The 11,591-nt window shown below is 36.9% G+C and overlaps 1 protein-coding gene across 1 annotated transcript; it reads right to left on the reverse strand.

Annotated features, from left to right (window-relative positions):
* Positions 1-6,308: 6,308 nt before the first annotated feature.
* Positions 6,309-7,535, reverse strand: LOC141674896 (uncharacterized). The gene is made up of 3 exons (XM_074481595.1): positions 7,274-7,535; positions 6,918-7,213; positions 6,309-6,665 (listed from the first exon to the last, which is right to left on the reverse strand). The coding sequence occupies exons 1-3, from the start codon at positions 7,533-7,535 to the stop codon at positions 6,309-6,311; spliced, it is 915 nt and encodes a 304-aa protein (XP_074337696.1).
* Positions 7,536-11,591: the final 4,056 nt, after the last annotated feature.

An 11,591-nucleotide genomic window follows, 5' to 3' on the forward strand; every position in this document is an offset into this window, starting at 1 on the left:
GCTTTTAAAGTGAAAAATGATTTGTTATACGCCTCATACATATTTAGTTCACCTTCCTCCAAACCTTTTCAAATCATCAATCATCGGTTGTAAGTAGATGTCGATGTTATTACCAGGCTCATGCGGGCCAGGGACCAATATCGACAACATCATAAATTTCCTTGTCATACATAACCAGGGATGAAGATTGTAAGTCACCAATATGACTGGCCAGCAACTATATCTGTTAGATAGGCCATTATTGTACGGGTTTACACCATCCGACGATAAAGCGAAGCGAAGGTTTCTCGGTTCACTACCAAAGGAGGGCCACCTAGAATCTATATTTTTCCAGGATGGAGAGTCCGCTGAATGTCACATTTTACCATCTTGTGTCGCTGTTGCGCATGCCAACACATTAATTCAGCGGTGGAAGGAGATTTAAACATACGTTTAAATCGAGGAATTATTAGAAAATACCACATGACTTTGGCTGGAAAATTAACCCTCTCTTCACCTTTCTTTGTCAACTTCTACCGAGAAAGTCGACACTGAGGACACTTGGTTGCATCAGCATGTACACCCTTGAAAAGTATACAGTCATTCAGACATGAATGGAACTTTATATACTCTAGACCTAAATGGAGAGGGTGTTTTTTTGCTTCATATGCATTACTAGGTAACACATTATCTTTGGGAAGTAGAGAGCCAACAGAAGAAAGGAGGTCAGTGAAGGCACAATCGGTAATACCAAACCTAGATTTCCAGTTATGCAACTTCAACATCGACTCTAACTTAGTACAGTCACTAACCTCATATAGAGGCTGCTCAGCATCGGCTACGAACCTCCTAAACTGATACGAATCATTATCATATTGACCCGAGTTATATGCCGCTTCACAAACATCAACAGTTTCCGAAGCAGCGATATGCTCCTAATCTTGCTCTGGCGCTTCATCAGAAGCTTGCTCAGGAGCTGGGTCTGGAGCTTTCTCTTCAGGTGGACAACTAGCACTTGAAGATTTAGGACCCGTAGAAGTAGTCTCCCCGTGCCAGACCCAATGCTTATAACCTAGACAAAAGCCATTGTCCCTGATTATTTTTACAGGGAATTTTTTAAAATTAGCGCATCGTCCACAAAAGCAAGGAATTTTGTTACGATCATCACAATTTTCTTGAGCCTATATCAAGAAGTTTTCCACCCCCATTTCAAATGCTAAAGAATCCCTATATTGCAAAATCCATGTCTTATCAATCAAATTTCCCTACCTGATAACCACTATAAATATTAAATATCTAACACGTACCTATTTATAATTATTGAATAAAAAGTATATCAAATTTGTGTTGGTTAGTGTATGGATAATTATATACACTTAGAAAGGAGTAAATACCTTGATATTCTAATAATTTATAGTACTAATTCGTTACTCTAAAATCCTACGCATATACCCAATTAATTACAAAACTAGACTAAATTTATAAACTAGACTAAATTAAACCAAGATATATAAGCCGAGATATCACAAACACAAAAAATGTGAGCTGCTGTCATCAAACTAACACCAATCAAAGCAAGATATTCATTACTCATCAAATAGTGCTCCGAAACTATCAAAATGATTTACACATTATAGGTCATACAATGATTTGAAAATATCACATAATTAAAAATACATAATTCCAAAATGTGCTCTATAGCTCAAGTACAAATCTACAGTGTGTATCGTAGCCAAGTGAGGCAACTATCTGAACTATGACACACTTACTTTAGGTTCAAATGCACTTTCTCCGTTCTAAGTTTTGTCAAGGCAGCAGAAGCAAAAGAAACCCCCAAAACACACTAGTATGTATGAACAACCCCCAAAAAACATAAACTAAAACCCTAAAAAATATGTACTTATTGTAAACACATAATTAAAAACACATTATGATAAAAACCCCCAAAAGAAACCCCCAAAAAGATACAAACAAGAACAAAATAAACCCAAAAAAAACAAAACATAAAACCCCCTAAAAAACATTTCTTATATACATGCACAAAGAATATAAACATGATATAAACCGTAAAAAAAAGGGTAAAAAAATATACCTCCAGATGCTCTTCAATGTTCCAAAATTCGAGATGCTCCAAAACCTCAATGGTTAATTTGCTCCAACCTCCAGATGCTCCAAAGCGTCTACCTCTACTTAATTTGAAGCTTAATTTGCTCTAATTTGGAGCTGCAAAGCTTGAGTTTGATTGGTGCTGAAATTAGGTTTTAGGCCAAAAGAGAGAAAGAGATGGTGAGAAGATGAGAGAAGAGATGAGAGGTGAGAAAACAATAAGAGAGAAAGAGGGAGAGATGAGAGAGATTGAGAGGTGAGAGAGACGAGAGAGGTGAGGGTCGCGTGAGAGATATTTTGAAAATGGGGGAATAGGATAAAGTGAATAACTTGGTTAAAATTGAAGGGGGGAAAGTGTACTGAAACGGGGGGGTAGGGGGAGACAAGTAAATTTTTATTTTTTTAAAAATGGCCAGATACAATGGTTAAGAAAATCAGGCGATGTCAAAGTTAAAAGCATATATTTGGCCTTTTTAATTTCTAAACATAGACAACGCATACTATGTGAAACCGATGTCAGTATTCGTATTCAAACATCCCTTTTTTCTATACCGATGTAAACAGGACTTTAACATCGGTGCATTACATGTCGATGTCTAAGCACCGATGTCGTATCTACTATTTCTAGTAGTGATTCTTAGATTCAGTTACACACAATATCCAAAGAACATGACACGAACGAATAAATTCTTTTGAAAGAACTCATCCATGGATATACAATATAATGTAAATAAAAAGCATTTTTTTTTTGGAAAAAATTGAAACTGAAATAATCTAACAGGATACAAATAAAAGTTGACTTAAATAGAACGAATCCCATTTCTATTTTTTCCATTTCTGAAATGTAGGAATGTGCATAAGTTTAAAGTTAGAGGAGATGTACTTCATCATTTATGCTTTTTTTCCTTTCAAGCTCATAATTAACTTAGTTCAATACAAAAAATTTCAAGTCAGTTGAATCAGCTCTGGCATTCATGATTATGCATGCTTCTTCAAAAAAATGCTTGAATTTTCTTGTATCTTTAACTATCACTAGTTGGGCTATCTTAAAAGCTAGAAATTCTTGTTTATTTGGAGATACGTCCTTCATATACTAACTTTCCTAACCTTATTATTTACTATCATCGATGATCTTCCCCCACTTGCAAGTTTTGTGAATCATAATTATGACCGAAGGTATAATCGAAGGTCAAGGTTGCTTGGTTAAAGCTTCTTCTCCACTGCATGCTGAAATTTGGTAATTTGGAAGGTTATAGCTAGCCTTGCTTATTAAAGACAACTATATTCGACTTATATCGAATCTGACTCGGTTGTGGCCATTTCTCTTACATCTTTAAAACCAGACACCTCCCTGGCATGCTAATGCGTTAACCGAAAATATAAGAATTCTTGCTTCCATGTTAAATTAAAGCTTTACTTTTGTTTCTAAGCTTTGTAATGCTCCGGCACATTAGATTATTAAGAAGCTTTGTATTTAATATTATGTTTAGATTTCACTAAATGTGATATTTCCTCCCTAGTGATGTTACATGTTATAATGTTGTTATTTCGGGATGGTTTTTCCAACCCCTTTACCTGTCAAAAAGAAAAGAAAAGTATGCCGACAGTCAAGCCATGAACTAGTCGGTATATGTTTATAATCGGAGGATTCGAATAATAATAATTTATTTCTATTTCAAATTCTATATTCATACTCATAATCAAAATTTTAGATTTTTTAAAATTATAAGTAATAATTACCTTATACCTCACCAATTTATAATATAATTTTTAAAATAACTAAATAACTTATAATAAATATGGGTCGCACTCTAGTGAGAACTTCTTAAAAGGAAAACTGTGAGAACGAGTGATTTTGTAGTGAAAAATTGCGATTTTTTGAAATACTAAAATTTCGAATTTTCTAAATTAGTGATTTTGTGCAAACCAAAAAAATTAATTTTATAAAATCATCAATTTTAACTACGAAAATCATCACTTCTCAAATTTGAGCAAAATCCTAATAAATAATTTACATATCTCTTATATGACAATATCAACTTTAAATTACTTGTTTTAATATATATTAAATAGGCCATACAACCCACGCTTTCCCATTTTTTGTTGATTTATCTAGCATTCAAGATTAAAAATAGTTTATATTGTATCATAAAAACTTGTTTCTATAAAATAATTATAATTACAATATAACTGATTTTAGTTCTAAATATCCTTATCCCAACTAATTGATAAGAATGAAGGGATTGTTTGGTTTGCAGAGTTGTTAGGGGTTGAAATGAGGACTCGGGTTAAGATAGTATAAGATTGAAATATCATTCTTGATATTTGGTTGAGTGATGTAATGGATATATTTAATTTAAATATATTTAATTTACTAATTTTTATTAATTTAAAAAATTTTAAAAAATTCTATTTTGTTGTTGTTTTAGTTTATTGATTTAATTTGTGTTAAACATTTAGTGTATAATAAATGAAAAATATATTTGATTCCTCAAGAATTTTCGAACTCAAGAATTTCTTCCACTCAAACCTAGAAAAATCATGTCGTCCACTGTGATCTTCCAAACTTGCTTTTAACAACTATTACCTGTATACAAGAATTCAACAAAATCATATGGTTCTTGAGTCTCTAGATCATATGCAGTCAAACTGTTTGATTTTTCTAGTATTGGATCCCCATAGTTCCTTGTACCCAAGATTGGGCCCAAACATCTTCATCTAGACTAACACTCATTTCCAAAAAAAAACTCACCTATCATATCATCCTCACCTCTCACATTATCTTTAAATACCCAAATGTGCAACTTAGGATCCTCCTCATCTAAATCGATCTCATAACCCTTTATAAAGCAAGCAATAGATTGACAAATCGTAAGGATGTAATGACCAATCGTGAGGTATATCAGGCATCCTGATATATTTCACAATACATTCGTCTTGATATCGAAGCGCATAATTAACTGATCTGACAAGTGAAACCCTATCCAGTATGCAATACCATTAACAGACATTGACTGATGACCAGACATACAATTAATAAGAATGGCATATTTTCCTCCAAGAATTAGTATTTAGACTATAAAGATCAATGGTGACTGTGTGCGGTTATTGTTCATAGTTAACATGCGAGTTATTATCCATATGTTTCAATGATAGAGCTTCATAGGTTGATCTAGGTTTGGCGACACGTACCACGGAGTAAAAACAAACAAGTGAAGTTGATAGTTTATTAGCTGTGAGAGAAATCAAATAAATACAAGAATGAAAGGCCTACAAACTAGGAACCAGTAACATATGTTTCCTACACTATCTCCACTACCCAGACTTATTCAACTATGCCTAAAAACTCTTCTGAACTTTGCAGACCAAGTCTCTGAGGTCTCCATGTACTAAAACAATTAAAACAAAGAATAAGTTTAGATTAAAACCAACAAGCACCCCCTTAATCTAAACGTCTTTATTCAGATTCTTAACTCCCAGCAATTGATGCATCTTCTCAAACTTGACTATTGGTAACGCTTTTGTGAGGACATCAGCATGCTGTTCATCTGAACGAATATGCTTAATAATAATTTCACCACGTTCAACACATTCTCTGATAAAATGATAACGTATATCAATATGTTTTGATCTACCATGAAAAACTGGGTTCTTGGCCAAATCTATGGCAGATTTGTTGTCAATGTATAGCAATACAGGCCCAACACACCCATCTGTAACTTCTCCCAGTAGCTTTCGCAGCCATATTCCCTGACACGCCGCTCCGGTAGCTGCCATAAATTCAGCTTCGCAAGACGACAAGGAAACACACTTTTGATTTTGAGAAACCCAGGTTATCACACTCTCATTCAGGTAGAAGACCATGCCTCCGGTACTCTTTTTTCGTCAATATGGCCAGCCAAATCACTGTCTGTGAACCCTGTCGACACATTATTCCCGCTGTCCTTAGAGTAGATTAAACCATAATTCATCATTCCATTAACATAACGAAGAATTCGCTTTGCCGCATTGAGGTGCATAACAGTTGGTCTTTCTATAAATTGATTGATTATCCATACGGAATATGCAATGTCTAGTCGGGTATGAACAAGATATCGAAGACCACCCACTATACTTTTGAACTCCTTTGAAATCAATTGTTTCTCCTCCTTCATCCTTTGTGATCAAAAGTTTTAGCTCCATTGGATACTTTGTTGGGTTACAATCCCCAATGCCCGCTTGCTCTAAAACTTTCTTGGCATATGCTGCTTGTTTAAGCTCAATGTACCCATTTCCTGCTCAACCTCGATTCCCAGGTAGTAAGAGAGAGTACCCAGATCGCTCATATCAAAAGACTCACCCAAGTCACCTAGCAAGTCATCAACATAGACTGCTACGATCAACACCACTCCTTCTTCCTTTTTAGTGTAAACATCATGTTCGTAAGGACACCTTTTTAAACCCATGCTCTCCAGGCATTTACTCAGCTTCGAGTACCTGACTCGAGGAGCTTGACGAAGGCCGTACAAAGCCTTGTGTAGCTTGTAAACCATGTGTTCCTGTCCAGGCTTTACAAAACCCTCAGGTTGCGATACATAAACCTTTTCCGTTAACTCCCATTTAGAAACACTGATTTCAAATCTAGATGATGTACTCCCCACCCATTTTTACCTTATAAAGCAAGAATAAGCCGTACTGTCTCAGGGCGAGTCATAGGTGCAAAATTTCCTCAAAGTCTACTCCGTATTCTTGCACATACCCCTTTGCCACGATCCTTGCCTTATGTTTCACTATTTCCCCGTTTAAATCCTTCTTTAACTTGAAAACCCATTTTAAATCTATGGGTTTCTTACCTGGTGGCAGCTTGTCAGTGTCCAGGTCTCGTTTCTTTCAACTGCCTCCAATTCCGATTTCATAGCATTTTTCCATTCCTTCTTCCTTGATGCTTGATCATAGTTTAGTGGTTCATCCATGCCTATAAGCAACAACTCATAATCTAATTCGACTATCTCTGTATTATTGTAAATATCATCAAGACTCCTGAATTTTCGAGGTTCACTACTAACAACAGAACTGTCACCACCAGAGATGCCAAAAACTTGTGTTGAGACTGACGTAGGTGTTGCTTCCTGTGAAGGGATTTCTGGTTCTGGGCTCGAGTATACGGAATCATATGGCACAGTGTCTATTTATTGTGGAGTGTTGAAACCCTCTACTTCCTCATTTCTATTGGGGTCCTCAAACTCAAAACCAAAAATCGTAAAATAATTCTGCTGTGTTTGGTGTCCTTCTTCAAGCTGATCCCACGACCACATTTTCTTCTCTTCAAAAACCACGTCACGACTAACGCGCACTTGCTTGGACACGGGATCATATAAGCAATAGGGCCTTAGTTCCAGATTCTCTACCCAAATTATCACTGCTTTGCTGCGGTCATCTAGTTTCTTCAGCTGCCCAGTAGGAATTTTCATATGTGTGACACAACCAAAAACTCGAACATGTTCCAGATTTGGTTTAACTCCAGTCCAGGCCTCATATGGGGTTCTTTCTGACAGGGCACGGGTAGGTGGACAGTTTAAAATATATATAGAATGTCGAACAGCTTCCCCTCACAAGAATGATGGCAGTTTCATGGTCTTTAAGAAACTTCTGGTCATGGCAACAACAGTGCGGTTACGTCTTTCAACCACGCCGTTTTGCTGTGGCGTATATGGAGCAGTATATTGACAACTGATCCCAGCTTCCTCGCAGTATGACTTGAAGTTGTTTGAACAGAATTCACCCCCTCTATCTTTGCGAAGACATTTTATCTTCCTTTCTGGGCTATTTTCAACCAGGGCCTTGAATTTCTTGAAAACATTAAGAGCCTCATCTTTAGTTCTTAGCATATACACCCATATTGCCCTACTAAAGTCATATACTAAGAGGAAAAAATACCTATTTCCACTTGAAGTTTCCGGTGATATTGGCCCACACAGATCACCATAGACCAGCTCTAAGGCTTGTTGTGCTCTGTAGCCTGACTTTGCAGGAAAATCCTTCCTAGTTTGTTTAGACATCAGACAGCCCGTGCACAGCTCCTTGGGTTACACAATCGTTGGAAAACCAGTAACCATGTTATTATTGGACATTAGACTCAGAGCATGAAAATTTACGTGGCCAAGGCATTCATGCCACAGCCAAGACAACTCATCCATTTTTGAAAGCAACATGTAGGCTCAATACTCTCAATGATAATCTTATACAATCTGTTTCCTGATCGTTTTACTTTCATAAGAAGTTTTTCATTTTCATCATAAACCCACAGAAAAACTCCATTTAAGACAACTCGATTTCCATTTTCAGATAACTGACCAAGACTCAAAATGTTATTACATAGGTTTGGAATGTAATATACCTCATGAAATTGTCATTCTTCACCATTCTTACATCTTAACGTAACTATTCCTTTTCCCTTGATATTTACGGTTGAACCATCTCCAAAACGAACTTGACCTGTTACCTCCTCGTTTAGATTAGTGAACTTTGAACGTTGTCCTGTCACGTGGTTACTCGCCCCATTGTCCAAATACCATACATTCGATTCACTTTGTTGCTTGCAACGTCTGGAACCAGTTTTGGTGTCACACCTTTCTTACTCAACATCAGTTTGTTCTTCTCGCACTTGAGCATTAACAAAGCTGGTTCTTCATCTTGAGTCCGTGTTATATTTACTTCAGCTCGATGCTCTCTTTGACGCCTGGGTTTTCTGCAATCTTCTGCGTAGTGACCAAATGAGAGACAATTAAAGCACCGTACTTTGCTTCTGTCTCGAGGTCCCCGACATCCTTCATTCAATTGACTTTCACTTCCAGAATTCTTTCCTCTTGCGTTAGATCTCTTCAACCATTCTTCCCCGGTGAATAGTAGTTGTCCGTCCTCCTTTTCCCTTTTTAACCATTCGTCCTCAGTGAGAAGCAATTGTCCCCCACTGGATTCACTTTGGCCTCTTAGCCTTTTCTAATGAGCCTTCAAAGACTCAACAGCCTCCTCGATTGACATACTCTCCAAGTCACCAAATTGCTCGATTGTGGATGCTATCTGCAGAAACTTTGAAGGTACAACTCTTAGTAATTTTTTCACCAAATAACTTTCTTCAATTACTTCACCCAAAGCTCGAATGTTTGCTACCAAGCCATTTAGCTTCATACAAAAATCGTCAAGGTGTTCTGTTTCCTTCATTTTTAAGGATTCAAACTCAGATTTTAGAGTTTGGACCTTAGCCTTTTTAACACGATCAGCCCCTAGAGACATAGTTTGTATGGCTGACCATGCGTCCTTGGCCGCAGTTTTCTCTGCGAGGGACAAAAGCATATCTTCAGGGATCCCCTGATAAATTGCTGCCAGTGCGAGCTTGTCCATCCGTTCCTCCACTTTCCCTTTTGGATCCTTGGGTTCCACCGCATACCACTTGCATAAACACTCTCATCTTTATCGCCCAAGCTGTATAATTGCTCCGTGCCAGCATTGGGTAGTTTAGACCAACTCCTCCCTCTTTGATTTTGTTCATCTCCATCTTTGTTTCTCTGGGCATATACTTGGGCATCCGCTGTAGACTTCAGGCTCTGATACCAGAATATAGAACACCACCAGCAAGATCTTAATATATATAAGTATGTGTATAAATGTAGATGATAACTTTTAAACGGAGTAAAAATAAACAAGTGAAGTTGATAGTTTATTATCTGCGAGAGAAATCAAATAAATACAAGAATGAAAGACCTACAAACTAGGAACCAGTAACAGATGTTTCCTACACTATCTCCACTACCCAGACTTATTCAACTATGCCTAAAAACTCTCCTGAATGTTGCAGACCAAGTCTCTGAGGTCTCCATGTACTAAAACAATTTAAACAAAGAATAAGTTTAGATTAAAACCAACAAGCACCCCATTAATCTAAATGTCTTTATTCAGATTCTTAACTCCCAACAATTGATGCATCTTCTCGAACTTGACTATTGGTAACGCTTTTGTGAGGACATCAGCATGCTGTTCATCTGAACGAATATGCTTAATAATAACTTCACCAGGTTCAACACATTCTCTGATAAAGTGATAACGTATATCAATATGTTTTGATCTACCATGAAAAACTGGGTTCTTGGCCAAATCTATGGCAGATTTGTTGTCAATGTATAACACTACAGGCCCAACACAACCATCTGTAACTTCTCCCAGTAGCTTTCGCAGCCATATTCCCTGACACGCCGCTCCGATAGCTGCCATAAATTCAGCTTCGCAAGACGACAAGGCAACACACTTTTGTTTCTGAGAAACCCAGGTTGTCACACTCTCATTCAGGTAGAAGACCATGCCTTCGGTACTCTTTTTGTTTTCAATATGGCCAGCCAAATCACTGTCTGAGAACCCTGTCCACACATTATTCCCGCTGTCCTTAGAGTAGATTAAACCATAATTCATCGTTCCTTTAACATAACGAAGAATTTGCTTTGCCGCATTGAGGTCCATAACAGTTGGTCTTTCTATAAATCGACTGATTATCCCTACGGAATATGCAATGTCTGGTTGGGTATGAACAAGATATCGAAGACCACCCACTATGCTTTTGAACTCCTTTGAATCAATTGTTGCTCCTCCTTCATCCTTTGTGATCAAAAGTTTTGGCTCCATTGGATACTTTTTTGGGTTACAATCTCCCATGCCCGCTTGCTCTAAAACATCCTTCACATAGTTATTAGCTGCGAGAGAAATCAAATAAATACAAGAATGAAAGACCTACAAATTAGGAACCAGTAACAGATGTTTCCTACACTATCTCCACTACCCAGACTTATTCAACTATGCATAAAAACTCTCCTGAACGTTGCAGACCAAGTCTCCGAGGTCTCCATGTACTAAAACAATTAAAATAAAGAATAAGTTTAGATTAAAACCAACAGATTTTAGACATACCTTAACAGAAAGTATTTTGAAATTTTCAGACAAGATTCCTTCAGGGAAGTCGTAGGATGGCATCTTCCCCCGTTGATGCACAAATAATGACCTCTGCATCTTCATAAAAAATTGAAGAACTCTACCAAATACCTATTGCGGTAACAAGGCTCCCAACTTACTAATATTTTATTTAATTATATTAAACAATATTAAACCAAAGTCTCCACAAAAAGCGTGATGATAGGAGGTGGTTTGGAGCCCTCCTCGTAATTTGAATATGGAGTCGAACGATCACATGAATCAATGAAATCATATAATCTTGATTCAAGATTATATGAATCAAACTGTTTGGTTTTTCTAATATGGGAACCATTATTCCCTGTGCCCAAGGCATCAACCCAAAAGTTTTCATATAGACTAGCACTCATCTTTTTCTCCCAACCAAACTCCATAGATAAATGGTGGAATAGTATTCAGGTTTTCAATATAACAACGAAGACACACAAATCAGACCAGTCGATAATTCATACATGCATAATTATTGAAGTCAAGTGAATATAGTGTAAAGTATTTTGGACATTGTTTATCAT

This window comes from Apium graveolens, chromosome 7, assembly GCF_009905375.1.
Source record: "Apium graveolens cultivar Ventura chromosome 7, ASM990537v1, whole genome shotgun sequence".
NCBI lineage: Eukaryota > Viridiplantae > Streptophyta > Magnoliopsida > Apiales > Apiaceae > Apium > Apium graveolens.

Excerpts from the sequence above, each read along its gene's own strand:
- LOC141674896 (XM_074481595.1), bottom strand. The coding sequence starts at position 7,535 with ATGAAAATTCCTACTGGGCAGCTGAAGAAACTAGATGACCGCAGCAAA. Across the intron at positions 7,214-7,273 it reads TAGAAATGAGGAAGTAGAGG|AACCAGAAATCCCTTCACAG; the intron begins GTTTCAACACTC and ends ACTCGAGCCCAG. Across the intron at positions 6,666-6,917 it reads CACTGACAAGCTGCCACCAG|GTTTATGTATCGCAACCTGA; the intron begins GTAAGAAACCCA and ends TTAACGGAAAAG.